Source organism: Gasterosteus aculeatus, chromosome 17 (genome assembly GCF_964276395.1).
Source record: "Gasterosteus aculeatus chromosome 17, fGasAcu3.hap1.1, whole genome shotgun sequence".
Lineage (NCBI taxonomy): Eukaryota > Metazoa > Chordata > Actinopteri > Perciformes > Gasterosteidae > Gasterosteus > Gasterosteus aculeatus.
In genome coordinates, this window is record NC_135705.1 from 11,864,586 (window position 1) to 11,892,153 (window position 27,568).

General features: G+C 45.2%; 1 protein-coding gene across 3 annotated transcripts; it reads right to left on the reverse strand.

The window, feature by feature from the left end:
* Positions 1–1,482: 1,482 nt before the first annotated feature.
* Positions 1,483–27,559, reverse strand: rassf5 (Ras association domain family member 5). 3 transcript variants are annotated; one of them, XM_040202604.2, is made up of 6 exons: positions 25,808–27,559; positions 13,446–13,573; positions 5,211–5,321; positions 4,164–4,497; positions 3,956–4,071; positions 1,483–3,770 (listed from the first exon to the last, which is right to left on the reverse strand). In XM_040202604.2, exons 1-6 carry the CDS (start codon positions 26,571–26,573, stop codon positions 3,627–3,629), a joined length of 1,599 nt encoding a protein of 532 aa, XP_040058538.2. In that variant the 5' UTR covers positions 26,574–27,559; the 3' UTR covers positions 1,483–3,626. The 3 variants fall into 3 exon arrangements, with proteins under 3 accessions (XP_040058538.2, XP_040058537.2, XP_040058539.2); XM_040202603.2 differs by having other exon boundaries at positions 5,211–5,324; XM_040202605.2 differs by lacking the exon at positions 25,808–27,559 and adding an exon at positions 20,798–21,482 and having other exon boundaries at positions 5,211–5,324.
* Between the last annotated feature and the right edge of the window lie 9 nt (positions 27,560–27,568).

Sequence of the window (27,568 nt, forward strand, 5' to 3'; positions counted from 1 at the left end):
ATGTTTGTGCATGTGCAGATTGTTTTACGGATGTTCAAGATCTAAGGGGAAAGGTAGAGTTGAAACAACCCCTCTATCTATCAATAATAGTCAACAGAAAAATAGGTCTCCTTTGAGCAAAAGTGCTTCTGACTGCTTGGAAGTAGTTTTGGTTTTCTTAGTTCTGTCAAACAAATCCAGCTACTGCAAGACGTCAGCTTGGCCTTTTGAGGACTGTAATGGCCATTGTTGACCTTTGATTTGATTAGATTTTTATAGACCAAACGGCCGTCTTTCAACCCCACACATTGGCATGGGTCATTTACTTTGCCGATGGCCTGTCAGGAAAGCTGAAGCCTACACTGAAACTGGATGAGCTACGGAGAACTATACACAGATAGATATACTTAGGGGCAGGGCAGAGGACAGACGGAGTGAGACTGGTCAGGCACAAGAAGGGGAACAGTCTAAATTCATACAGTGATACATGCTTGGCTGAGGGACACACTAATCTTAGCTCTTTCTCAGAGGTGAGAAGAGGGGTCTGTCTATATTTGCTGCCATAAATAAGCTTACTAACACAGTTTTAGTTGGCTCTACAGGCAGTCTTTAAGGGCAGCATGGCTGTGCGGTTTATTCTTAGATGGTGTGTATAGAGAGAGTTGGGTGACAATGGCTATAAATTGATTTGCTTACTGCACTTTCTTCTCACAAGGGTTTAAGGTGCAAGTGTGTGGACGAACGGGCACTTTAATTACAGCCAGCGGATTTACAAGCACAGCAGGAGAGTGGACCATGTGCAGAGCTACCAATAGGCTGCTCTGGAGCCTGTGAGTTCTGGCTGTATTTGGTCTCAGAGTGTGACAGACACTGACACCTGATGGGGTTTATTAGTCTAACACCTCAGTTTGAGTGCCCTTTGAAAACACATTGTGTCAAACTTTGTCACTGCGTAACACAGAGCATAAGAAAACACTTATGGCAACAGAATCACACACTCAAGTGCATCTGCGAATCAGACTCACACAATTTCTATTTATTGTGATGAGGTAGTGCTTGCCGTTTAGATGAGATACTGTCACCTGCTGGTTATTTTAAAGTAATACAAGCCGGCTTATAGTAAAGAAAATAACGATTAAAAGCTCAACATTTTTTATTTCAGATATCTGCTCATTATATTCTTCTCTCAAATCACTTGATGCATTTAGTGCCTCTTTTATATATGAATAAATAAATCTAATCTAGGCACTACAATCGTGAAAGCTAGAATACTCCAATTGCTGACATTGAGATGTCTAAAATATGAGGACTAGACTGGAAAAATGTCTTCTCAGGGAAGGTAACTGACAGGAGTAGCTGAGGATCCCTGGCGGTTTATAACTATCTTATGCAATCTGGTATATATATCTATATGACGTGATTTTCTTCCCATGTTAGGTCTGAAGACCCACACAAAGGGAACCATTTTGTGCCCAGACACATCATTCAAGACATCATTCAACATTCAAGTAAAGGATGTCCTTTTATTTTTTTTGTTATATTCTGTACAGTTCTACTGCTTTAATTTTACACACACACACTTCAAATCAACCAAAATACATTGCAGAAAAAATAGCATCAAGGATTTACCATCCTTGAGATAATATTATAGGAATGAGGTGGACCATGAAATAAATAACACGCACCACAATCACACGCACACACCAACCCATACACAGTGTTGTTGGAAAGACTAATGTATTAAGGGGAGCAGAAAGAAAGAAACATGTACACCACCACCCAAGAAACACAGATTTACACACTTGCAAAAGTCCCCACACATACACTCAGGCACCTGTGTGCGGAAACACACCTTCCATAGATCCACAGGGGCACATGAAACAAAAAGGCACTGCCAGCCCCAACAGCTCGGGCTTTGGGTGGTGTCGTTAAAAAATCATCATCAAAGCTTTTGGACTCATTTATCAATATTTCTATGGTTTTACCAAAACGATGAATAATGTGTGGGAAATGAAGATTGTAAATGCTTTCTATGATATATGCATTTCACATATTGTTTCTAAGACAAGCTAATTTGTAGTTGTGATGCATTATGTTACATGTGCACACAATGCATGTTATAAGACTCAATAAGTGAGGCCAATGAGGGGGCACTGATAATACACAGGCACTCATTATAAAACACTATTCATTCTGTCTCTCTCACACACACACACACAAACCAGCAGGAATCATTAATAATCATTGCAATAACAAAACAAAGCAAGTTAAACCTTTTCACTCAGTTTCCAGTGTCTACACAATACATATGCATTGCAAACACATCATTGGTACATCATAGCCATTTACCATGAATTCAATATACTTTTTTTTTTTTAGTTTAATGTGGGGAGATGAAAAGATAACAGAAGCAGAAATGCATGCCCGCCCACAAAGATGTAGGCTATTCAGTGACTTCCATCTATATGTGCAAAAACAAAAGCTGGTTTGTTTATTTCTTAACATACACCACCTTTAGTTAGATAAATTTGTCAATGTCTTGTATCCCTTTAAAATCCTCTCAATATGTCGGTTCCTCTAAACTTTGGTGTGAAAAAAGAAGAAAATCATCACATTCAAATGCAACTCATAATAACAGTGTAAAATCTCTTTTACAATAAAGTGTAAAATATGTAGAGCTCTGCAGATTTCCTCGCTCAGCAGTCCATGCAGAGGTGGTTGTATGGGGATTTAGGGAGGTAAAATCAAACACAGTTACTGTCTGAGAGAAGAGAGGGAGATGTTTGGTGACCGGGTCTGATCCGAGACCTCCTCTGTCCGCGAAGCACAAGACAGTGTCTTTTCATGTGGCGCTAAAGTAGGAAAATAATATGATAGAATCAAATGGAAAAGGCTGGTATTTGGGACAAAGCTGTCTGAAACAGGGTGTTGTATTAAGTTTCTTTGCTCAACGTATGCTCCCTGAGAAAAATCAGCCAAATGGAAGAATGGATCTTGCTTTCTCACATTTCCATTCTTTCTTGCTCTAGCATCCGAATGAAAAAAGGAGCCCCCTGCTTCCAGCCTTGACCGCAAACGCCTCTTATATTCCAGTGGAGACATAATACATCAGTTGATAACTCTAAACATCAATTCCAGGAAAAATTGAATTAAAAAGAACACTCAGTATGATTGTCCTTTCATCCAAAATAATTCATGCCTTCCATTTTCCTTCTAGTTCTATGTGCAGGGGGCTGAGCTGAGAGACACTCATGCATAAGTAACACTTACAGTAGCAGCAGCAGCAGAAGTAGCAGAAGAAAAGGGAATCTTTAAAAACTCTAATAATTCATATCAGCGTGTGTGTCCTTGGCAACACTGCTTGCCCAATCAGCTATCAGCTCACACACCCTGTGACCTTTCACCCCCCTTTTCACCCCTCGGGTAGTGGATGTCTGGGTGGTGGAGGGGGCTCGTTGCATGCGTCCTGAGAAAGGGTATGCATCGAAGTGTGGATATCCTGTATGTTTGGGTGCTTCTGTGTGCGGAGGGTGGCGAAAAGTTCAGCTCTTCTCCCGTCTCTGAATAGATTACGTGTCTTCAGGGGCTCAGCGTTTAAGAGGTCAGTCTCTCCCTGGGTTAAGGTCGTAAGGTATCAGGCCATGGGGTCAGGGGTCATGTTGTTGAAGGGCCTGTTGTAGTTTCTGTCGGAACGCAGCATATTTTTGCACCACTATCCGCACACGCTCCGCTTCCTCTTTCTCCAGGATTACCAGGAAGTTTTGTAACTCAGGGACAGAGAATGCATGCCACTGTAAGACAATGAGAGACACACATCGTCATACCGCAGAAAGATTTAGCTAATAACCTTCAATGATTGTCTGACAGAGAGAATATGGCCTCAGCTGCCTATAAAGCAAAAAATCTTTGACAACACAGATACATAAGAGGGTTAAACATAGTTGTGTGCGTGTGTAAATATGTGTGTTTTTCTAACCTCCACCTCTCCAGTCTCATTTTCCTTCAGGACAAAGCTGAGGTGCTGCGGGTCAGGCCCCGCTATCAACCTCAGAAGAAGAGGATGATCACACAGCGGAAGCTTCTGGAACAGATCTGAAAGGAGGAAAAAGCACAAAGATCATTCAATGCTGTGTATTACACATGCCCTCCGCAGACAATCTAGTAACCGGGCGTCTGTTCCTCACCCTGTCCGTCGCGGTGTGTCTGCCTGTACAGTGCAAACTTGCGGGGATTGTCCAACACCATGAACTTCTTCAGCAAGCCCTGGATGACCTCTCTGGTGGTGGTCAGAGAGCTGATGTGGAGCTGCTTCACACAGTCACTGGGTAGGTAGAAGGAGGTCCGCTTTTCACTCTGCCCACAGTCCGTCCCTTCCTGGCCCTCCGCCGTTGCCCGAGTGCGACCAGACGTCTGTCTGGACTCTCCCTCCGAGTCCGCCGCCTCCACAGCGGGGACTGTGACTGGTCGACTGAGCCTCAGGTGGACCTTAATGAAGCCTGTGTAGGATCCGTCTAAAGCCTTGAGCGCGCAGGGAGAAAGAAAGAGACGATAAGAGAGTTTGGTGTGTGTGTGCAGCATTACATCAGGACTGGAGAGAATAAATATTCATGGTTCTTTAGAGTCAAACATTTTGGGAAATGCAGTTATTTGCTTTCTTGCCGAGAATTAGATTGGAAATTTGATCCACATCTCACGCCTGTATGATGTATATATATGAAGCTACTGCCAGCAAGCATAAGCTGTTGTCTTTGGAAAGAGCCCAACGCTGTATCCACCTGGTTCCCGTCTTTATGCTAAGCTAAGCTAACCGCGAGAGACACAGCAGTGGTATCAATCTTCTCATTCCACACGCAAAGCCAATAACCATATATCCTTGAATGTCAAACTATTCCTTTAAAGTCACAACAACACAGGAGCAGTATTTGTTTCACCCCTCGGAAGTAATTGCATATTCATCAAGGGGAAAAATGTAATGTATATAGAAGTTACTTTACTTTGATGAAACGTACATCGTTAATGCTGACTCATTTATTTTTTACTTTGAACTTATGTTTACTGTTGATCCTTTTTTTGTAAATCATTTTCAACATTATGTTCCAGCTTTAGTTCCTGTTTCTATTCATAAAAATAGATGAAGGAAGTTGTAAAAAGGCAGTTGCATTGACAGTGCCACCATCCACACATCCATTACCCGAGGGGTTACACAGATACAACAATAGTTAAAAACTCACCAGCTTCATGCCATTTTCAGAGACTTGAGCGTTGTATTCGTCTATGCTTGTCCGCACCTCTTCCTCTGATAGGTCCGTTGTTCCTCTCTCATCTTCCTCTTTGGCTTCCTTCTGCTGCAAAGCAATGAGAAGTATTTAAAAAATATAATTCTCAAATTTTAACCAGCAGATGGCGCATCGTCCTCCACAAATCCTGTAAAAATCAAATGCTCTACCTTGCTCTTCTCAAGTTGATGAATATGTTTCTGGATACACCAGAATCAGGAAAGACCTTTCAACCCTTCAAACCTTTGTAAGTATACTACCTTACTTGTCATCAGACCAAACATGACCTCGGCTGGTTCTTGCACTACTACCACTACCTCTCAATTCTTCCATCTTTATCAACCTGGGAGGAGAACCTGTTTCTCTGACTGAAGCCGATGGAGCTTTCTTACAGACTGTATACGATCTCTTCCTCATGATTACACAACTCCAATAACTCCAACAACTCCACAGCTCAACAGGGAGACGGGAAATGTTGTTAATGGAGCAAATCAGGCATTCAGCATCACAGCACGAGTATATTGACGGCACTGCCTCCCTCTCACTCATTTGCCTTTGAGACTGAGGGTGAGATAGAGTGAGAGAGAAGGAGCAACAAAAAGAGGGAGGAGGCGGAGGCCGGGGTGGTGGAGGCAGTGAAAGAGAAGAGTAAGGGGTGAGGAATGATGAAAGAGCGGCTACTGAGCCAGCCTTAGCAACACAGAGTTTGACTGGGTTATTTATAGTACAGTGGGATGCATCCTCTATCTCACAAAAGGCATTTTTTTCCTTCTCTTATTTGTTTGCATTTTCTGGGGCAGAGAAAGAAAGGGAGAAAGAGAGAAAGAGAAAGAATTCAGAGGAGGAATCATTTCTGCAGGGGAGTCCTCGGCTCGTGTGATAAAGTGTGTGTGTTTCTATGTGTGCACACATAGACGGAGGCACCTTGTGTTGATTAACAACACACGCACGCACGCTGTGTGTGCGAATAGGAACAGCAAAGGGGACCTTTGATTTTTGGCTTCCACGTTCATTCTTTTTGTTGCTGCTTTTATCTCTTCCGCACTTTTGGTAACTCCTCCTGCAGTTATGGTTCTTCAATCGTAGTCATTTTTGATGTTGCAGTAAAAGGAGCTGATATTGTGCTCCCAGCATGTCACAAATTCAACGGTAGAAATCCCTTTTGATTAGGATGCAAACACCTTTCCAAGTTTACAACCCAAGTTCTGTAGCGCCAAAGATTCACTCACATTAACTTTGCGTTGCTCAGTCCAGGGTTGAGAAAAGAATCTTACGGACCCGGAGGAGATGACTTGTTTGCAAAATTCTTCCCGTCTAAGGCAAGAAAGTGAAAAGAACCTTGCAGGAATTCCTGCGTTTGTATGCAGGTTTCTAAATGTATCAGAGGCCGCGCCCTGCCCTCCTCGTCTGCATACCAGCCATTGTGGTCAGGGGACAATAGAGCAGGACAACAGAGCAGTTTCCAGCCCTGAGAGTTCCACATGTCCTGGAACACTGCCCCGCTTGGACCAGGTCAGGAGGGATCCAATGACCGCAAGATCTAATCAGTCTGAACTGGGATTATAAAACAACACAGTTTTATTGACTTGACGAACAAGTCAGCGTGCATTATTCAGCGATAATGTACAGTTGCTGTTCACATTGACCCGAGCGTTCCATATCACTGCGCACTCAAAGTAACAGGTTAGATTTTGCGCAGCCGTTAGTTGACATTTTGTTTTTTTAGCTCGGTAGTGATGATGACCGTTTTTGGGCAATGCAAGCTTTCGCAACCGGACAATTAAAGTGGATGTCATGAGCAATGTGAATGAAGACGGTGTGAGAGAGACCCAATGCTGTTTACATGCACGTACGGGGACTCTTTTTCTCTAGACTACTGAAATGCGATACACAATGTTTAGTGGCTACAACTATTTTGTGCTGAAAGGCAGCTATTTACCTACTATTTATAATTTCCCTGGTAATTGTATTAAAAAAGCAATAAGGTACTTGAGGCAGTACTTTGTCTTCAATAATGGTTCGAGGGTTCCCCCGAACTGTCATATTATTAGACAATAAAGTACAGCCTCTCGTACTTTATTACATTTTGGTTCCAGAGAAATAATCAGAGTCATAGATTTATTTTTAAGTCATATTGCAATGGTTCTAATCTCAAATGCTAAACGATGAGGTTTTACTGCAATTAGTAAATTTCAATTTTTTTACTGAACAAACCTGAGGACACAAGTGAAAAAACCCTGTCCATTCTACTGAAGGGATAAAACAACCAAAGGTTAATTTCACCCAGAAAAACATCAGCGGCTCTTTTAGGAGCTCCCACGGTATGAATGCTAATTGCTGATAATAATATTATTACAGATGACAGGTCCAAGCCAGTTAATCCAGTTTGATTATGGCAGATTCATAGAGATGTAAAGCAGCTTCAGTGTGTGGAAGACAGACTGTTACATAAGTGTCACACATATACACACGCACACACACAACCCTCAGGGTGACTGAGTAAGTGTTGATGCTCTGGCTCTGATGAGAAAAGACAAGAGAGGTCAGCTTTTTGAAATGTGGCTGCGGAGTAGTCTGTATGATGCGAATGTGCCTACCGTGACAACCTTTTGGTTCAGTCAGACTCACTCCTGACTGACTCAATCACACCTTTGTGTGGGTGTGTGGTAGATTTTGACATCATCATCTTAAGGAGTCTGGGATCTATTACCAATGGGCAAATTAAAGACATAGTGGCCCTGTCACAACTCAAGTAACAATACTCAAATAATACAGAGCTAAATCCTTTGTCAGACTTCAACAACATCTCATGCACATGTGCAATAGCGCAGCGCCTTGACCGGGTCATGTGACGAGGGGAAGCTCGATGGAGAAACCCACATGCTGATCGATGTTAATCTACTTTTTATGGGCTTGGAATGTAAAGCCATGCATCATATTTTAAAGTGTGTATTGTGTTTTATAGATGAAATATGGATCTATGACAATCAACCGTTTCCTCAAAAATAATGCAATGGAGCAAAAATATTTTCATCCGAAATGTCTTAAAGTTAAAATAATAATAAAGATGAGGGTCAATTTGAATGAATGATTACTTCCAAGCTATAATTATCACAGAACATTTTATATTAAGTAGAGCATTTAGTCTACCTTCATACAATTTTCCTAATTGCTTGATGTGTGCAGTGTCTGAGATGCTACGGTCTCATGCTGTTAATGGAAAGGGAAATAACGCATTCATTTTTACTGCATCAAAAAGCAGACCTGGATAAACTGAGCATGCTCCCTGCTCATCACAGCGATGTCACACACCCACGCACACACACACACACACATTATAGCTGGCCTGCTAATCTGGAGTAAAAAGCTCAGCGCTGGATAATTCATGAAGCAAAGAAGATATGAACTCCCCTTCCCCTGTTTTGATGGATATAACTGTTTCCCTGTGTCTGTGCATGTGAATTCACGGAGGCGTTGAAGCCGACATTGACACATTTGGGAATTTCCGACACAGCATATGTGATAATGTCTCAATTCAAACTTATAGCTCCTTTTTTTATACAGCTCTATATTTTGATAATGGATTCTGGAGAAGAATTTGGGGCTAGTGTGTAGGAGCTGCATTTAAGTTAATGTCCATGTATTTAAATAACACATTTTTGTTCTTTTTATTTGTGTTAAAAGCAAAGTGTGCCCCCTACAGGTGAGGCGGGCGCTTCAATAAGTTGGTGTGAATGGCACAGTTGATGGAGAAACGGGTTACGGCAGATACCGCCTTTGACCTCGGCGTCAGGCTATGTGACTGCACCTGGTGGTGATTGGCATCATTAGGCATCCAAACAATTGCAATTCATCTTTCTTTTATGTTTTTCATTACAATAAATACCAAGCAAGTGAACAACAAATTGCTCCTGGTTTTCTGTCCGGAGGCAAGGCTCCGAGTCAGACAACTGGACCCGATCATGGTTAAAACTAATAGGACGCATAAATAGGAGCCAAAAGGAAGGAGCTTTGTGGCATGTAGGATGCCTTCCTGTCATATTCAAATACAGGACTAAAGCAGGAAACATTCCCATCACAGCATTTTTTTAATGCAATTAAAGGGCAAGAACCGTTCCCTATAACCCTCTACCTCAGCAAAGCAGCAACCCTGTGCACACTGGCAACACAGCTGGTCAATTATTCAGAGATTATACCTTCTTCAAGTCAGACACCAAAGGCAGTGTCGGGATCAGGACAGCAGAAAGAGGGCTGTGTGTGTGTGTGTATTTTACATGAATGCAAATGACTGTGTGGGTTTTGTACACCCAAAAAACACCATTTACTTTTCTATCCGTCTACAGAAAATGATTCAGTCACCTTTGCATTATGGGAAAATCCCTTACAACAATCAGGAAGCACCTGACTAGTAGTGCGAGCAATTCTGCGTATGTCGAGGCTAAGCTGTGACACAATTATGTGTGCAGTAATATGTACAGTAGACCAAAAGCAAAGCTCAGGAAGTGAGTGCCAACAAAACCCAGAGTTGCTATGGTAACTGGGAAAATGGTTTGCTACAGTCAAGTAGTTGCTACACACACACACACACGCACACACACGCATGCGCACGCTCTAGTGCAAACGAATCAGCTCTGTTTCTACGGAAACATCTCCCACACACTGTTGACAAGAAGCCTCTATGGAATGTGTAGGTTTCCATCCTTAACCTCACATCTCTGCTGAAATGCTGCAAACACATTATCTCTGTCGGCCGTTGTTACCAGTCTGAGATAATTAAAAAACACACACAAGTTGTTGAGTTTTTCGGACAGTGATGCTGGACCCATGCTCGTCCACTCACACGATAAAGGAGCTGCTGAAAGGCATCAAGGTTGATGGACAAGGCTGAGCGACATAATATGAAACATCAGACACTGACAGTAACCCCTTCCTACACTCTCACACACCTAGAGGCCAACTCACAAATGCACACACCACTTCCTCTCCACACTTCTGCTTTTTCCCCGAGCATGTTTTAGATATAAATGGCAGTTTGGTTCCCGGCACAGTGGAAACACGCATCCACAGACCCACGGGAGGGTTTTTTTGCCTTTACTTTCACAGCTCCATCTCTCAGAAGGACGCTAATCCTGTACCTTGGCCGCGTGATGGTTCTTGCGGAAGAACGAGGTCTTGGCCGTGAAGAAAGTGAAGTCTTCGCTCTCGTCGTCCAGGCTGCAGTACCCGCTGCTCATGCTGTTGCTGCTGGTCATGGAGGGGGTCAGTACCGTATTGACGGTCATGGGGAGGTCCGGAGAAGGCCCCACGCGACCGGTGCAAAAACACGTTGACAGGTCGGGGGAAGTGCTGGCTTATCTCAACAACAACAGCAGCAGAACCCTCAAGAGTCAACGCGCCTCTAGTCGTCCGTCTCTCATCCAGAAAGAAAAGTACGCGTTCCTCCTCTGACGCACTCAGAAGAGTTTGAGTCCCGCGTGCGGGGGAGAGACAGGTGAACTGGCCTCGGATTCGGCGCTTCGCGTGCCACCGGAGAGGAGAGACCCAGGAAATCCGAGAGCGCGTACGGGCTCGTCTAGTCACTTCCTCCTTCCACGTATGTGTGTGTGTGTGCGTGCGCGTGCGCTCTGACGCCGGTGTCACGCACGCGACGTACAGCAACGAACGCACCTGGTCCCTTGCACACACATGTACACGCTCATGCACCGCGCGTGACCCTCTCACGGGCATAGAAACATACCGGTGTCGCGGAGTCTGTTTACAGGGAGGTGGTTTTCGAGTTAACCCCGCTCACCCTGAGAGACCCCCCCCAGCCCCCTCTTACACTCAAGATCCAACACTAGCAGAAGGTACGCATGCTTTCCCGTGTCCGTGTCTCCGCAACGAGCCGCTGCGAAGAAACAATGAGCGGTTCATGCAATTCAAGCCCGGCATTTATTGAGTGGTGAGCATCCATCCGCCCGCAGTAGACAGCAGCGGAAGATCTGTTGGCTGCAGCAACAAAACGTCCACAGACCACGTGATCCCTCCTCTCTCCTCTTCTCGCCGAGAGACGAATGCCTCTCGCTCTCTCTCTCCCCCCCCTCTCTCTTTTCTCCCTACTCCCCGTGTTCTCCCCCTCACTCTCTTGCAGCCTTGCTCAACCATCTGTGGTCGAGTGTGTTATCAGCTTCCCCCCCATCTCCCCCCACTCTCTCTCTTCCTGTCTGCAGCTGCACCTTGCAGAGCACGCCACTTCCTCTTGCAGACAGAGAGAGAGAGAGAGAGAGAGAGAGGGACGGAGATGGTTAAGTAGAAAGAGAAATGCTGATAAGTGAGAGATATGAAGCCTCGCCAGCAGTGACAGGAGGCTGCAGAGAGGGCGAGATTCTGCAGCAGGATGCAACGGTTTATTAGAGCCACGACAACCACTGTAAAATGTGGCTATTGGGCTGGGCTGTATTCCAATTCAAAGCATAGAACCCCCACAGCTGCGTGTCACTTATGGAGGAGGGGACGGCGAGATTAAGAAAATAATGAGTTATTAGGGATTGTGGTGACCTCTAGCCTAGCTGACCCTGCAATCTGCCTTCTGACTCTGGCTGTCACCCTCCTTGTCACAAAGCAGTGGATGCCTCTGTCACTGCTGATGAGATATGATACATGAGATAAGATACATAATATGATCATCTGCCCGCATGTGTGACATAATTACAGGCAGAAGCTTGGTAGCATCCTTTCATCTGGTGTCTTTACATCAGGTTTGAATCAGCCAAAGACTGATTACCTGCGGCTCTGCTCTTCGCTCCCATCAGCGTAATCACTAAGGGAGAAGGCAGAGTGCAGGGGGTGGGATGCTACACGCACACACACACACACACACACACACACAAATAAACATGTATAATGAACAACACTCCCGCTGCCTTCAAGTAAATACACACTGGCCAGTGTGCAGCATGTGCGTGTTATTGCAGAAAAATGTGTGTGCTTAAAGGTGAACAGGGGATCAATTTCTGCTGATGCACACAGAAAAAAGGCCTGTAATGACAGAGGAGAAATAGAACGCACACATGCACGCACGCACAGCTGCAGCTAGAAAACAGAGCAAAAGGGGAGAAAGAGGAACACAGGAAATAATCTGTCATATCTCCTGCTGCTCGTGTACAAACAAAGTGTGGAGCGAGAGAGTTCAGATTCCTCCGGGACAGATCATCAACGCTCACTTAATCTGGACTTCTTTAACAACACAATCATTACACTCAGAAACATAATGTAGGAGTGTATAAGCTAAAAATAACTACACAAAATGTATAGAATATTGAAAAGGAAACTGTCCTCAATTCATCCCCCTCTTCGGTCGCACCAATGTTCACCATTCCCGTCAATGTTTCAGGGTGGAATAATTGTGTGCATTTGCTAACTGTAAAAATAAGTACTTGGCAAACTACCAGGGTCTGATTTTGCGTTATCTTCTCCTTAGGCTTAGAGTAGCTGCCAAGGTTCTGCTGCAGGCCTCCAGGGTTATCCAGCTTTCTTTTGTACATGCCGTGTGCGTGTGTTTGGATCACATAGCGTGGATGACTGAGGCTTGGATGCCACATGCAAGCGGCACTCACATGTACTTACACTAGTGAGAGTGGGCGAAGCACTATTTTGAGAATGAATTTGACATAATTATTGAAAATAATGAATGAAGTCTGTCAGAATGGATTTTTTTTTTGTTTAACATTTGAAATAGTGGATGGCTTCATGTATTCTGCGAGCATACAGCTCATCTGAGAATAGCTTGAGCTAACACTGCTATGCCATAACAGAAGTTCCAAGAGGAGGAGGATGGAGGACATGACAGGTGAAGGGCAGATGGAGACACATCAGAGGTTTATGTAACGGAGCATATTCTGTCCGGAAACAGTCAATGACTAAATAAAAGCAGATAAGCGCATATATGAATTCAGAAGTAGACAACTTAGGTGCAATATGTTGTGAAAGAGGAGGATTGGGCAATTGAGTGTAGGTTTGGAGAGATGCTGCGGAGTGAACCCTGACATTACCCAATTGTGACTCATGTACACCACTGCACCATCCACACTTTTAACACACGTGAATTCAGACGCTCTTGTGTAGTGCCCTTAGAAATGCAGCAAATAGTTATCCACAACCTCGTCTTAGTTCTACTTGATGAATTTTCGTTTTTTGCATTAGATTACTCACCTTGTGCTGATGGGCCGCAGAGGAGCATCGTCTTCTAGCAGATGGACGTTCTTCACGCCCTCCGTCCTTGCGGTTGCAGTCCAGCTGGACCTTGCTCTCGCACTCCAGGTGACACGTGTAGCTACAGTCTGATGAACACAGAAACACAACAATCAGAGACGAGAGCACAGGGGTAGGTCCAATCCAATCGCAGAGAAGCAGCGGATAAAAAACACTGGGAACTTTAAGGGTGTAAGTTTAAAATGAGATTTTGCTGGTACAGTCATACATTCCGTTTACAGCAGAGATTCCCAAAGTGTGGTGCGGGCACCCCTTGGGGTGCGCAAGCAGCCATAGGCCCTAAAGGCTGCTTGCGCACCCTAGAGTCTAGGGGGTGCGTGAGAGGAAAAATGTAATGGTGGACTCTGTAACAATTATAATAAATAGAATCTTTTTTTAAAATAAGTGGGGTTTTACACTAAGTAGCAACATGAATTCTGAAAAAACACTACAATTTAATAAATAAATGCACTTGAGCTCCTCTTTTTAAATACACACTAGCTAATGTTAGCCTTGTTTGTGCAGCTAATGTCAGCCCGCAGCTAACTTCATTCATTCAACATTCATACAAATATGCTAAACTGGCTGAAGTCGGGAAACTGTCAGGGGGACATCTGAAGCTATCAGTTATGAGAGAGGGGACGGACGGACGGGGAGAGAGGGAGGAATTGGAGGAACAGAGAGCTAATTCTCTCTCTGAGACTATACATGTCCCCAGAGTCCCCCGTGATGTGTAACTTATGTGTACATTTTTAATTTTAATTAATGTAACAGTTATTGTAAATTAAATGTGATGCAATCTGCCTCATTTGCCCTAGCCATCCTTATTGCTGTTTAAAAGTGACGTAACTGGAATTTATTGAAACATTGTTGCAGTATTTCAGGTTTGTTTGTTCCAATTCAGGATTAATATGATACAATGTTGCAGTTTCCCCTTTGTTCGTTTTTTGTTGACACTGCAAGAGTCAAATATTAGATAGCACTACCACGAATGAGCAAATTGTTCTTTCATTGGTCCAATTTTATTGCGGCTATAAATAGACTGTTTCTTTTTTTTAAATTGCAGGTCGGGATGTAGAAGAGGTGCGTGGCCTAAAAAGTTTGGGAGCCGCTGCTTTACAGACATTTATCTCCATCTAGTGGCAAATGCCAGAACATACACCTACAAGGTTCCAGACAACAACGAGAGTACTTATCAACAAGACATACCTGGCAAAGGCAAAATAGGCTTGTTAGGTTGAGAAGTAACTATACAAGATACAAACGTCATAACATAACATGTCAAATGACAAAAAAATCGTTTTACACACACACACACACCACATGATAGATAATGCACGTACTGTATACAGGGAATATGGGGAAAACAATGCATTATCCAATGCAGACATACTGTAACAATGGAGTTTACATTTTCTGTCCCAGCACGGCAGCACGTGGATGCTCAACTTCCATCTTACTGCTTGGCAAAGGACCCACAAGTCACAGCCTCGGCTGGTCAATGTCTTATTGTGGTCAGAGGCGTTTCCCATCTAACGTCTCCTCTGTCGGCGGAGATAATCCGTGCTAAAGAAAGGAGAGACGTTTAAACCGCCCAAACAGAGAGAGTGAGAGAGGAGGGGACTCTGAGTTGGACCCTTTATCATTTAAAATAAAACACTTCACAGTGCACTGCGCAGCCACGTTCAAATCAAATATCTTGAATTGTTTCCGCGTTGTGTGCAGGAGCCAACATTGAAGCGCATGCTTAGAAAACAACCCACGGTTGTCGAGTGAACCTGTTTTCTGCTGCAGTCAGCGCTGAACGAACGAGCGGCGCTCAGCCCGCTGGTTCTTCTGTCTGCTGATATTAGTGGCTCTGTCTGTATCCTGCTGACAGAGGTAGACCAGTGCGTCTCTCGCACTCAGCATTTGACCCGTTACCATGGCAACAGGCTTCTTGATGACCGTTGTGAAAAAGAGAGGAGCTCTATACCTACATAAGGTCACTGCTAGAAGGCTGTGTGGGCAAAGTGCATGCAGATGTACCTATATGCCCGTAACTGCCAGTATTTTAAAAATGTTTTGTTGTTTTGTGTATTTTGCACTAGGATGGAAAATAAAAAGTATGTGTGTGTGTGTGTACGTGGGTGTGTGTGCGAGCGAGCGATAGAGCAAGCAGGCAGAGAGAAAGAGAGAGAAAGGGAAGGGCTGTGGTGCCTTGCTGACAGAAGGGATGTGTTGAGGAGGGAGGAGAGTTGCGATAAGGGATCCTCGGCTCATGACAGTTAAAGAGGTCATTGCAGAAAGAGAGACAGCAAGGAGACACAGGGGAAAGGAAGAGAGAAACTCCTTTCCTGTCCTGCTTTCCTCCAGTTCCTCCATCCACCCTCCCACTGGATTGTGTGTGCTTCTACATTCAACTGTACACTTTAAAGAAGAAAGATTTTGGGAGATGCTCAATATCCTACCGAGTTAGATGGGGAGATGGTTCATTACTAGTGGTCAAATATTCAACATGGTGACTGAAAACTCCCCCGGGTGGCTTCCTCCAAATCCGTTTAGGTTGTCAGTTAGAGGGTTCCTCACCTATTCTCTGATTAATCTAGCAGACAGGAAATATAGTTGGGCGAACTGCAAGGAAAATGGGAGGAACGCTCAGACATTGTTCCCTGTCCCACACCTACAGCAAGATACACCACGTCAGCAAGTCCCAGTGCACCAGGGCTTCAGATTATTCCCACACTGATAAGGCATACTTCTCTGTCTCACACACACACAGTTCACATATATATATATATATATATATATATATATATATATATATATATATAAAAAGTGCTGTATTTACGCACAGGGAAATCAGCACACAAAATATTACTATAATCAGAGTGTATCTTTGAGAAACCATGTTAACAAAACCATGACAAATCAAAAACAGAAGTGAATTCATGTTTAAATTACAGTAAATTTACACTACGACTGTAAACAGAGGCAACAAAACAGCCCTCAGGGCAGACAAGACGGCCAACATCTTAACATCAATGAAGCGCTGTCCATTGACTTTGACAACTTTTCAGCACAGAGCATTATCGATGTAAACTCAGAGCCCTCCTCAGCCCAATGTACTTGTGTGCATGCCAGATGTGTTGATGTGCCTCTGAGATGCCGTGCGATGCACACTGTATGTGAGGGCTGAGGAGCAGGAGAGGGCTCCGAAGGTCACGCAGATGTGCTGACACACACATAATCACAGAGAATTGTGAGGGGGAAATAATGAGGTAGAAATTAAGAGTGTGTGTGTGTGTGGGGCCGAGGTCAGCAAAAACAACCACGGCAACAAATCTGGCTGGACTTCATGTTAGGACTCACCGGGAATTCACGTTTCATGTTCCTCTGTGGAAAGCACATGGTTACAGAGAACATCATATGGGGAAGTCGCTTTGGCTAAAGAGTGCGAGGCAGAATCCCCTCTGCTGGATTTTTAGGAGAAGTTGTTTTAAGGTTCACTCATGGGAACTCCGCAAACTTTTTTTCTGGTAGGGTCACTGGATTCGGCGAATGCACCGACACGTCCGGCTTTAATGTCAATCACCCAAAATTTGTCTGGAAACTACCTTTTTTTACTTTCTGTATTGTAGATCCTGTAGTGCGGTCTGTGCTGAAAGGGACAAAGAGCCTCCCTCTACTGTGCTACCTCTGACTAGAAAACACTTCAGTATAAAACGTCAAGATCCGGTCTCAACAGAGTCTTTTAAAAGTATTTATGATCTAAAGACAAGCTAATCCAGCTGCCAGCGGATGACAGGCTATTTCTTTAAATTGGCCTAAAACGACACTTTGGCAGAGCCAGGATTTATTTTGATTACTTAGTCATAACATATCTCTCAATCACGTGTTTTGTAACTTCTATGCGCTTCTCCTGCCAAGACGTACCGGTTTAAAGATCAACTTCATCTCAGTGAGGCATTTCCTGGTCAAACTGTACAATTTAGAGACTGTGATGACGGGGACTGAACATGGACAGGAATGCAGGCCCCGCATTTGGGGAGAATTTGGGCATTGGGGACAGCAATGGATGACTGTAATGAAGCGCCATAAACACTCATCAGAGTCAGTCCATCCTGCACGGAGCCATGGGGTCCAGAGGCTGTGTGTGTGTTGTTTCAACAAGGGGAAGGGCTGTGCTGTTATGTATCACCATGGAAGAGTGATGTGTGCAGAGACTGCCGCTTTGTCTCTCGGGCCATCGTTCCGGCTCGACTGCTTTCAAAATGACTCCAGAGCTGGACGATGATGGAGGCTGACGGAGATTGGCCGAGATGAGAGGAAGAGAGCGTGCTGGGAAAGTCCTAGTTGAATGAGATGAGGGATCTTAGGTATTGAGTATGCAAAGATCTATATGTGGTGGCTGTGTTAACATCTGCTGCTGCAATCGGGGTCGATATAACAGGGGAGTCAGGAAAAGATGAGCTTTCAACTGCAGCGTGTTAAATGACAACGCTCTTCTAAAAAAAGACAGTCTGTCTAAAATCTCAGTATTTTCTTGTTTTTCCAACCCCCGTCATTTCTTTCTCATCTCTGCATCATCTCCTGGACCTTCCCAGGAGATTAGGGGTGCGGGGGGGGTTGTTTTTAACTGTGAGACGTGGTGGCTGAGACACAGATTAGCAGCGTTTCTTGGGTCATGGAGGATGTCTGCGCAGCACCAGATAGAGACACCAGGAGGGACATATTGTGTTTGCTCTTTGTCTGCGTTTGGAAGGAGGGGATTAATTTGGGTGGGTTAGCTGTAACGTGTAAGCGGGGATATCAACACGATCACTAATGAACCTAAAGGGAGCTCTGCTGGTCTTATGAAGGAATTAGGAGCAGCTTTGGGGGGCTTTGGACAGTCTGATCCCGTCGTAGCTCATTTGGAGCAGTTATCCATGTTCTCCCACTGTGCTGCTCACATATACCACACTCATTCTACGGCACATGGTTACAGATCATAATGATCATGCCTCCGTTCTCTCAGGTTGTCACTCAAACACACGCAACGTCAAGTAGCTTCCAGGTTACAAGCCCCACATGGTGACCCACCAGAGATCAGCAAAATAAACCTCCAGTAATCTAAATAAAGTCTGCCCCAGTTCCCCTCGACATCTGTTTCTATGTGCACACAAACAATCATTTCATATTCAGTGCTGAAGTTCTTATCTCCGTCCACCCGGCATCTCTACCTTCCACTCGATTCATCCATCTGTCAAGCTGCAGATGCTCCCCGAAATTGCCCAAACCAACACAAGAAGAACCAGACTGGGTTTTAAGGGCTTATTGTGTCCAGTGAGCTGCAGATGGAGGAGGTCAAATGCTTTATGTGGTTTTTCTTTTGTTTCATGGCAATATTTCTGTGCACTGTAAGAAACTGAAATTCAGTTATTAACTGGCAGCTAGTGACAAGTTACATATTGTAAAAAATACCCACAGTAAAATTACAGTAGATTTACAGTAACTAACTAGCAGCTAGCTAGTGAAATAGTTTTAAAGTAGCTTACGGCTTACAGAGTAAATCACTGGATTTCACAACGATTCTTTACAGTGTGGTTTAAGACGACCTCTTTACTAAGCTTGTGTGTTTGAGGTTGTATCTTTTAATGCAGTTAAATGCCCCTCTGATTGAGCTTTTCAGGAGCAATTAGATAATTACATTATACATTGATTTAACACACCATCTTTACCCAAAGGCTGTTTAGTGGATTTCTTTCAGAGCTTTCAGGCACATTTCATTGCCTTCATTGGCAAATGGAATTTGCTGAGTTGTAATTGAGAAAGTTAATCAGCTGATGAAGGACACAAGATGTGGCTGAAAGCTCCAACAGAACGGAATAAGTGGTTAAGAATATATATTTTTGACAATATATTATTTCCAAGTTTAAGATTGGACCTGTAAGTCAAGTCATATTGATGTCCATCACTCTAAAATGTGGACCTTGTGGGAGTCACAGCAGCTGTATTTAAAGGATGTTCAAACAAGCAGAGATGGAAATATCCTGACCATTATTTTAATAAACAACAAGTCAGTATATTTGTATCTATGTATTTTTGTCCCATGTTGTCTTACAAATTGAGGAATGCAATCTTTAAGTCAAGCCTTAATTAGCCTTCCATTTGTCATTTGTAAAATGATACCACAATATGATCATGTATTCACAATATAATTCCCCAACACTCTATAAAGTAATACTGAAAAATACAAAAACTTTCAGAAACATCCTCAAAAATGATGATGATACCCGTGATCCTGAACACAGCCAACCGTATACTCCGGTGGGTTCCCCAAGTTACAAGTTAGAGAATAGGAAATTAAAGAGAATTAGAGAATTCCCCAATTGCATCATTAACCCAGATTCTGACTTAATACAAAGAAAAGATAATAATAGACAGAAAAAGCAATCAAAGAGGAACTGAATGTGAATGTGGTTTGGGACAGTGAAAACATTTGATAGGTTTATTATTGTATCTAAAAGTACCCTCTATCTGTCTGCCGTGGCCAACACTGTTGATGCTGTTTTTCTGAAGCTTTTGAGGCTGCAGCATGACGTCACAGATGGAGTGGTGAGCTCTTGATGAGCAGCCCCAGAGTCATGTTCCGTCAGGTTGTTATCAGGCTTACACAGAGGAGAACACACACGCGCAAAAGCTGAGGCATCTTTTTTTTTATTCAGCTGTGCGTCGCTTGCTGTTAATGAATCAATAAGTCTGCAGCCCCGAGCCATTTTTCTCATTTTGCCACAGCCACCCCAAAGCTGCATTAGCCAGTTCTGTATTTGGAGAAAACATGGGACAGATCAATAGCTCGCAAACTCGCGCTGGCTCCACCGTATCTCAAATTCCTCCAAATGGGAAAGTCAATATGTTAATTCTATTATACGTGGAGCGTTCGAGGGGTCGACATTGTTCGTGTTCTCTGGGTTTGTGTGTCCGTAGCGAGAATAAACTGCTTTCATTTGACCTCTGGTCTAGGCTGCTGTTTACAGTCAGTCTGCAGCATGTGTCCTCACTATTAACGCACAATCTTACGCACACACAGACATTATGCTCCCCTCACACAAAAGCAAGGGTGATAGATCAGCCGATAGAGAGGAGGCCTATACACAAAGAGTAACAAAGCTCGAGGCCATTGTGGTTCACAGATAGACAGAACGATGTGCACAATATCCAAATATTTTGGCCCGCAGCCGGCCATGGAGGACAACCCGGCTCAACTTGTCCACTCATCATCCCCCCCCCCCCCCCCCCCGGTTTGGACTTCCAGTCTTTAAACCACTTGTTCACACTCCACGCCATACCTGAGGTGGTGAGCAAAGAACCGTTAGAGGAGGATCGCCGGAGGATCCGCAGGCCGTCACTCCAGGAGCGGGACTTGGGCAGCCTCTTCAGCAGCCTCCCCAGGCGCCGGGACACTTGCCCGAAGCAGGCGCTGCCGGCCTCCCCTTCCGGATCGCCCCTGACCTCGTCCAGACGCAGCGACACCTGCCCGAGGAGCACTTTGCCCACCCCGACGGCTTCAACTCCCCCCGGCTCTCCCACTGCTGTGTCCTCCTGCCACGGGACGTGAGGCGCTATCTGTGCCATGGATGTAGCATGGTGGCACCAGCCGGCAGGCACCGTCCTGTGCGCGTAACCGTTGCTGGTCCTCCTGTCCTGGCCCTGTCCGCTGCCCCTGTCCCTCTGGGGACTGCCCCACCGCCAGCCCCCCCAGTTCCCCCCTCTGCCATCCCAGCGCAGCCACTCTGCCACCGATGCCACGCTCCGTACAAACAGCCCCCTCTCCACTCGCTCTGCCACCCCTGCACTCCCCGATGCTCTCGCCTCTCTGCTTGCCTCACCCTTCTCCCCTCACCCTCACCCCTCAGTGTGCGGACATGAGGCCGGAATCTCTGCTGCTCTGCTTGTTCCTCTCCAGCGTATCTCTAATAACGATGCTCCCTCGTCCTCTCCCTCTCTTCCCTCTTTCTCTCTCGCTCCGTCTCTACTGCAGCACCCACACACTCTGCAGTAACAAACACCCAGCTTAAAGAGACAGAGACCCCCCCTCAAACAGTCCTGCTTCCTCTCGTCCCCTGACTAGAGCAACAGTGGTTGACTTTTCAGTTTATTTTTGCAGTGGAGAAGAGGATGGGATTCAGAAACGCCAAGAAGGAGCGTCTCTGCTCAGCCAGAGGGACATGCAGCACGTCAAGTGTGTGTGTGTGTGTGTGTGTGTGTGGGTGTGTGGGTGTGTGTGTGGGTGTGTGTGTGTATGGTTGCTTGCATGTGTGGGTTTGAGGTGATGCGCAGTCCGTCAGTTATTAATATTCCCCGTGAAAGAAAAAAAAATAGAGAGAGTGCGAGCTACTGGGAATTCTTCTGCCCTACTTCTTAAATTGGAGAGTTTGGAGAAAGAGGATGTGCCCCCCAGTTTCACTCACAAGCACATTACATAATGGCGAGCAATGGCAGACGAAGGTTACGCTTTGATGTCCCCATTTCTTCACGGCGGAACAGAGAATGACGTTGAGTGTCTTTATAAAATCCAAGAACCCCAAATCGCTCTCATCGAACATGTGCTTAAGACATTCATCTGGTCCTTTCTGCCCCAACCATCTATTCCTCTGCAGTCCTTCTGTCACTATTCACCAAGGACGACCTAAATATAGCCTGGTTGAAAATCCCCCCTGCTGTACCATACAGACCGCTGAGCAAAAACACCATGTGGGTCTTTTTGCAAAAACTAAACCCTCACCTGCATCCATCTCAAGGGAAAATATTGTTGTCTTTCTATGTAGTTGATACTGAAGAAATATGCTAGATGAAAGATGCTTTAGAAGTGGGATGTAGTAATTTGACGAACATGTGGTCAACAGCTCTCAAAACATTCAATGCAGTCTTGTATTGGCACAAGAAGGTTCTGAACCATTTAACACAACCTTCTTCCTATGTTTTCTTCAACCTTGAATGGAGCTTTAAGTAGAATGATGTGTACGAAACGACTGCGAGGGTTTTCAGGACAAAGTCTGTATTGTGTCGGCCGAGGGAGGAGGTCAAACGAGGAGGAGATGGGGTTTAATGAAAAGGCACATCCTCTCTGAGAGAGGAGTGCCATGGGCCATAAAGGATACACTGAGAGCTTTACTATGAAGGTCTGCGGTAAGCACGCGTGTGTTTTTTGTGCATGTGGAACTTCCTGGCAGCCAAGTGTTGAGAAGAGTATGCCGTCCCCGTCTCCATGGTGACCAGCAACCGACGACACATCTGCTGACTGTAACAACAAGGATCTCCATTCTAAAATATTCAATAGTTCATTATTTAATAGTTCACATATGCCTCGTGTTGTGAGATTGTTTGGAGGATCTCATGGTCTCTGGAGTATTTGTACGGCGCTGTGACACAAGGAGCCGTGAAATCCAGGCACCCCTGCAGAACTAATCACACACCAAAGAGTTATTTTTCGATTCATTTGTTTGAAGCATTCGTCAAACAGAGATATAAAACAAAACCTTTGTTAGTCTTTGTTATTTTGTTTGACGAATGCTTCAAACAAATTAACAAAGACTAACAACGGATTTTGTTTTATACCTCTGTTAATCCAAATGTATTTAGACAAACGAGGAGGAATCCACATTGAGCAACAGAATTTGGGTTCACACTTTTTGTAACAGATGTTTTGACATTTTATAACCTTACAAATTAATGCATTCATTTGAAAAAGAGATTATGTATGTTATAAATAAATGATTGTTCTTTTTTTTAAGATATAACATTTTCAATGGGGCTTAATGATGAATACATAAACATCGCCCTTAACATTTCAACCACTTATTGGTCATCTGTTGCTTGTGCTACCCCAATAAGGGTTTAAATTGCAACTCCTCGGTGGAATTGAGCACATACCATGAGCGCCGCATGTCTTGCTGCTGGACAAAGTTGAATATAGGAAAGGACCAAACGAAGGTAGTCAAAGCTCTGGTGCCACAGAAGCACCCCGAAAGCTTTAATTAAAGACTAATCTGACGTCTGACTGTCTGCCTGCCTGTAATCCCCAACCTCTCCATCCCTGAGCCTTAATCTCAGGCAGGAGACACCACGAGCTGGGATTAAGGAAACCGTCATTCTCCTCCCTCACTCCCTGTCTCCTGCCCGCCTGCCGGGACCAATGTCCCAGCATGACAGTTGAAAATCAGAGGGACACTGATCAACAGCCAACCGGATACAACCCGATCTACTGCACAGATTTATGTAATTGCCACATACATTTTTTTTACAACTTTATTTAAACAATATGTATCAGTATATGTGTCAATCATCGGTGCTTGTTCAAAGGTGAGTTCCTTTAATAGCCCAGATTAGTGTCAGTAAAGCAGAAATATAGAGCTCACGGATGTCTAGACTGTCACTTCAACATGCCTAGATTCACCTGTCTAGGCATGTTGGCCATATGCTTTATTTTTTACGCTGTATGGTATTATGCATACTACAAATCAAACTCATTCTAACTTTCATAGGAAGCAATGAAGATTGGTTTGTTTTTCAAGCACAGACACAGACGAAATCCAGCCGTAGAAGGATCGTGCAACCGGCTGGATGGACAGATTCCTCAGCAGGGCAAGGCCCCATCACAACGGTCTCTGCAAGCACGGCTGTCTCGAAGTGGGGGGGGTGTTGTTTCGATGCTCCTCCTATGCAACAATGCCAGTGCAGACGCAGGGAGGGTGATAAATTAAAGACATGCAGAGAGAGCGATGCACGCAACGAGACAAAAGGACAGAATGATGGCTGTTTATGGCGGCAAGGCCTCCGTCTCTCACTCCCTGTCATTTTCTGGGTGCAGATGAAAGAGGAGCGAGCGTGCGTGTGTGTGTGCGCCTGGGTCGTTTCTATTTTGGCAATTGTGGTTGCGTCTCTCCCCACAGAAAGAACCCTTGAAGTCATGCTCGTCCTGGTGACCCCCATGACTGTGTACCACACTCACCTCTGATGTTTTCCAAGAAAAGGGAGCTGAAGGGGACAGTTTGATCTGGGCGGCCGCTGCTGGCAGCAGACCTCTCTAGCTAATCGGCTTGATCCATAAACAAGATAAAAAGTTCTCGGGTCGTAAAGACACACACTGGGTGTGTGTGTGTGTGTCTGTCCGGGTGTTGTGTGAGAACAGTGGTCCAGTAATCGCCGCTCTCGCTCCACTGAGCTCTTGCTGATAGCACACTAAATCAGACAGCTCTGCAGTGCAGTTCAAACTCTTGCTCTTTACCCCCCCCAATGCTCCTAGTGCTCCGTCTCTCCTCATTCCTATCACTTTCCATTATTTTTGTCATCATCCCTGATTCAAAATACTTCTCATTCTTTCCCCTTTCTTGCTCTTGTTTGCTTTGTTTACGCCATCCTCTTCTTTGACCCCCGTTTAGATTTCTTCATCTCTCTCTGTTGTGCAGCCATAGAGTGCTGCTGAACAAATGCCAAGTCAGCAGCACTTTCTTTTTCTCTCTCTCACACACACACACACACACACACACACACACACACACTGTTCTGTATACATGCTCGGTCTGGTTTTTGTGCACACAAACACACAGATTAAAAAACACTCAGGTTAAACTCACAACAAAGGTGCCTATGTGTGTGTTCATGCATACTCTCGATCCAGATGAGACACATATCTGACAGGTCACATGGGCTCGGCTAAACGGCCTGCGTCCCAGAGCTGTGCGGTTGGGAGTGATGTCATCAGATCCTGAGCAGCTCTCAGCAGTTTACACAGCCAGGTACAGGACTCCAGCGGGCAGACGGAATGCAAAATAACTGTATACCCGATGGATCAAACCACTCTTTTTTTGACATCCAAGTCAATCTTGGACACATGCGTTCATACACACTCACATGTTATGTCTGTATTTCACCAATCTAACGCTATTGATTATCATTTCAGCGCTCTCTGAGGCCGTACATACGGAAGGACTAGATAATGGGCTTTTAAAGGAAAGGTTTTGGGAGGTCCAGGGAGCAAAAACGCCATGGAAATATCCTTCCCTGTCACAGTTGCTCAGTCACATGCACACTTTTCTGTGTACACGCCTGTTTGTGTGTACACGCACACAGCAACCACTATGGAAGAGATAGCAACTGGCTACATGTGACCTTCATAAAACAATAATCCTAATAACAACAATACTGTACTATAAACAAGATACACACCAATGAGTCGTTCCTTCCTTGAATAATACAGCCAATCAATCTCATTAGTGAAGTAAGGGTTCAAAATATGAAACATGAGCACAAAAACATTCTAAACACATGATGCATACATGATTTGGGTGACTACTTACTTTGACACATGAGTGCTTGAGCAGTGATCTGACGGCTACAGGCGTCACACCAGTCGTGCGTACAGGGCTTGGACTCGAACCAGTGTCCTTCACCCCTCTCGGTTCTCACCCGAGGGTCTCCCCCCCGGGGAAATATGGACCAGGCCTGCCTGCGGTGAGGCTCGTTGCGGGCCAGCTTGACCACTCCGGTCTTTCCCTGTGTGAGCCGCTCCAGCGGTAGACTGCCGGGGCGCGCGCACGGTGACCCGGATGAGGAGATGACCTCGTGTCCGCTGCCGGGGTCCCTTCTCCCGTGTGGCGCGTCTCGGTGCCGGTGCGCCCCTTTGTGTCCGTTCGTCAGCGCTCCGCTTGGCGTGACATTGAGAGAAGCCTCTCCCCGACCCGCGTGCCGGTTCGAGTCCCGGTGGGTGCTGCAGTCGCTGTCGGTGCCCCCCGTGTGACTTTCTCCGGTACCGGCTGTCGTGCTCCCGTCGCAGTCCGCGCCGCCGCCCCGGAGCAGGCTACGTGGCGCGGCGACTCGGCATCCTTCAGCGGACACCAGCTCTCCTCTCTCGACCGTTTCTCCAGCTGGTCCCAGAGCCTCGGTCGTGGCGGACGAGGCGCATTCTGCGCCGCTGGCGGAGCTTCTCCTGAACTTCATCTTCTCCCAGGACGACTTCCTCGGCAGGGTGATTTTCCTTCTGCCTCCGGTCCGCTTGAAGAGCAGCGGTTCCGAGTCCAGCCTGTGTGGACCCGGGTGCTGCCCCACCACACTCACGGACGCCATTGTCCTGTCCCCCGTAACGCGCGTGTGTGTGTGGTAGTTTGCAGTGTTTTCACTCGTGCCCTGAATGTAAACTCAACTCACGCCCGCCACAGAGCGCGTAGTGACGCAAAGGCTCCAACAGCTTTAAATGCCAAGAGCGCGCTCGCGCTTAAGCGACCAGAGCGCGCACTAATCCTCGGTTCCCGATGGGGGGGGGGGGGTTGACATTAAATCCCCCAAAAGAGAACTTACTGATGACATATTTTACGTTGTTAGCTTTTTATCGCTATTGTTATCCGACCTTTAGGTTACTCTAAATGAAGAAACAGTAAATATTTTCTGAAACCGCTTAAACACGGAATATAGAGCAGACAGACATAAACCACAAACCAAGAATCTGTCGAGCTACCACATACTGTATTGAGACTATAGAACATCATTATGATAATAATACAATTTTCTATGTGGAATGGCAGAAATATAAGAGCACCACCTTTGCTTTATAGTATCTTATTCTGACAGTGGGAGTCTTAAAACGTGTAAAAAGGATTGAGGACAATTATCTACTACAGAAGTGTCCCCTTGCTGTAAAAACTACACTGCAGTTAATCAATTAACAAAAAAACACTACGAAACATGACTTGACAGCCAAGCACACCCCGACTAACTGGGCCTACAGAATGTGTTGGATGTTGGTAGGACGTACAACTGTCTACTGATAAAAAACACAGTCACAGTGGGCTGTATAGGATAAGAACAGGAAACTTATCAAAATTTTCTCGGCCAAGAGCACGTCACGAGCCGCATAAAACCACACAGGCAGTTGCTCGTTCCCCTTGCTACACCGAAAAACCCCCGAGGACACCCACGCCACTCCTACACAGATCAAGGGAACTTTCGATTTCATTCTCTGTACTCAGTGTCACAACAGCTCGCTTGTTTTCGGTTTCCCCCGAGACCTTTCATGTCAGTCAGTTCTTATCGTCTTTTCAGAACATGAGGTATTACCAGAACTT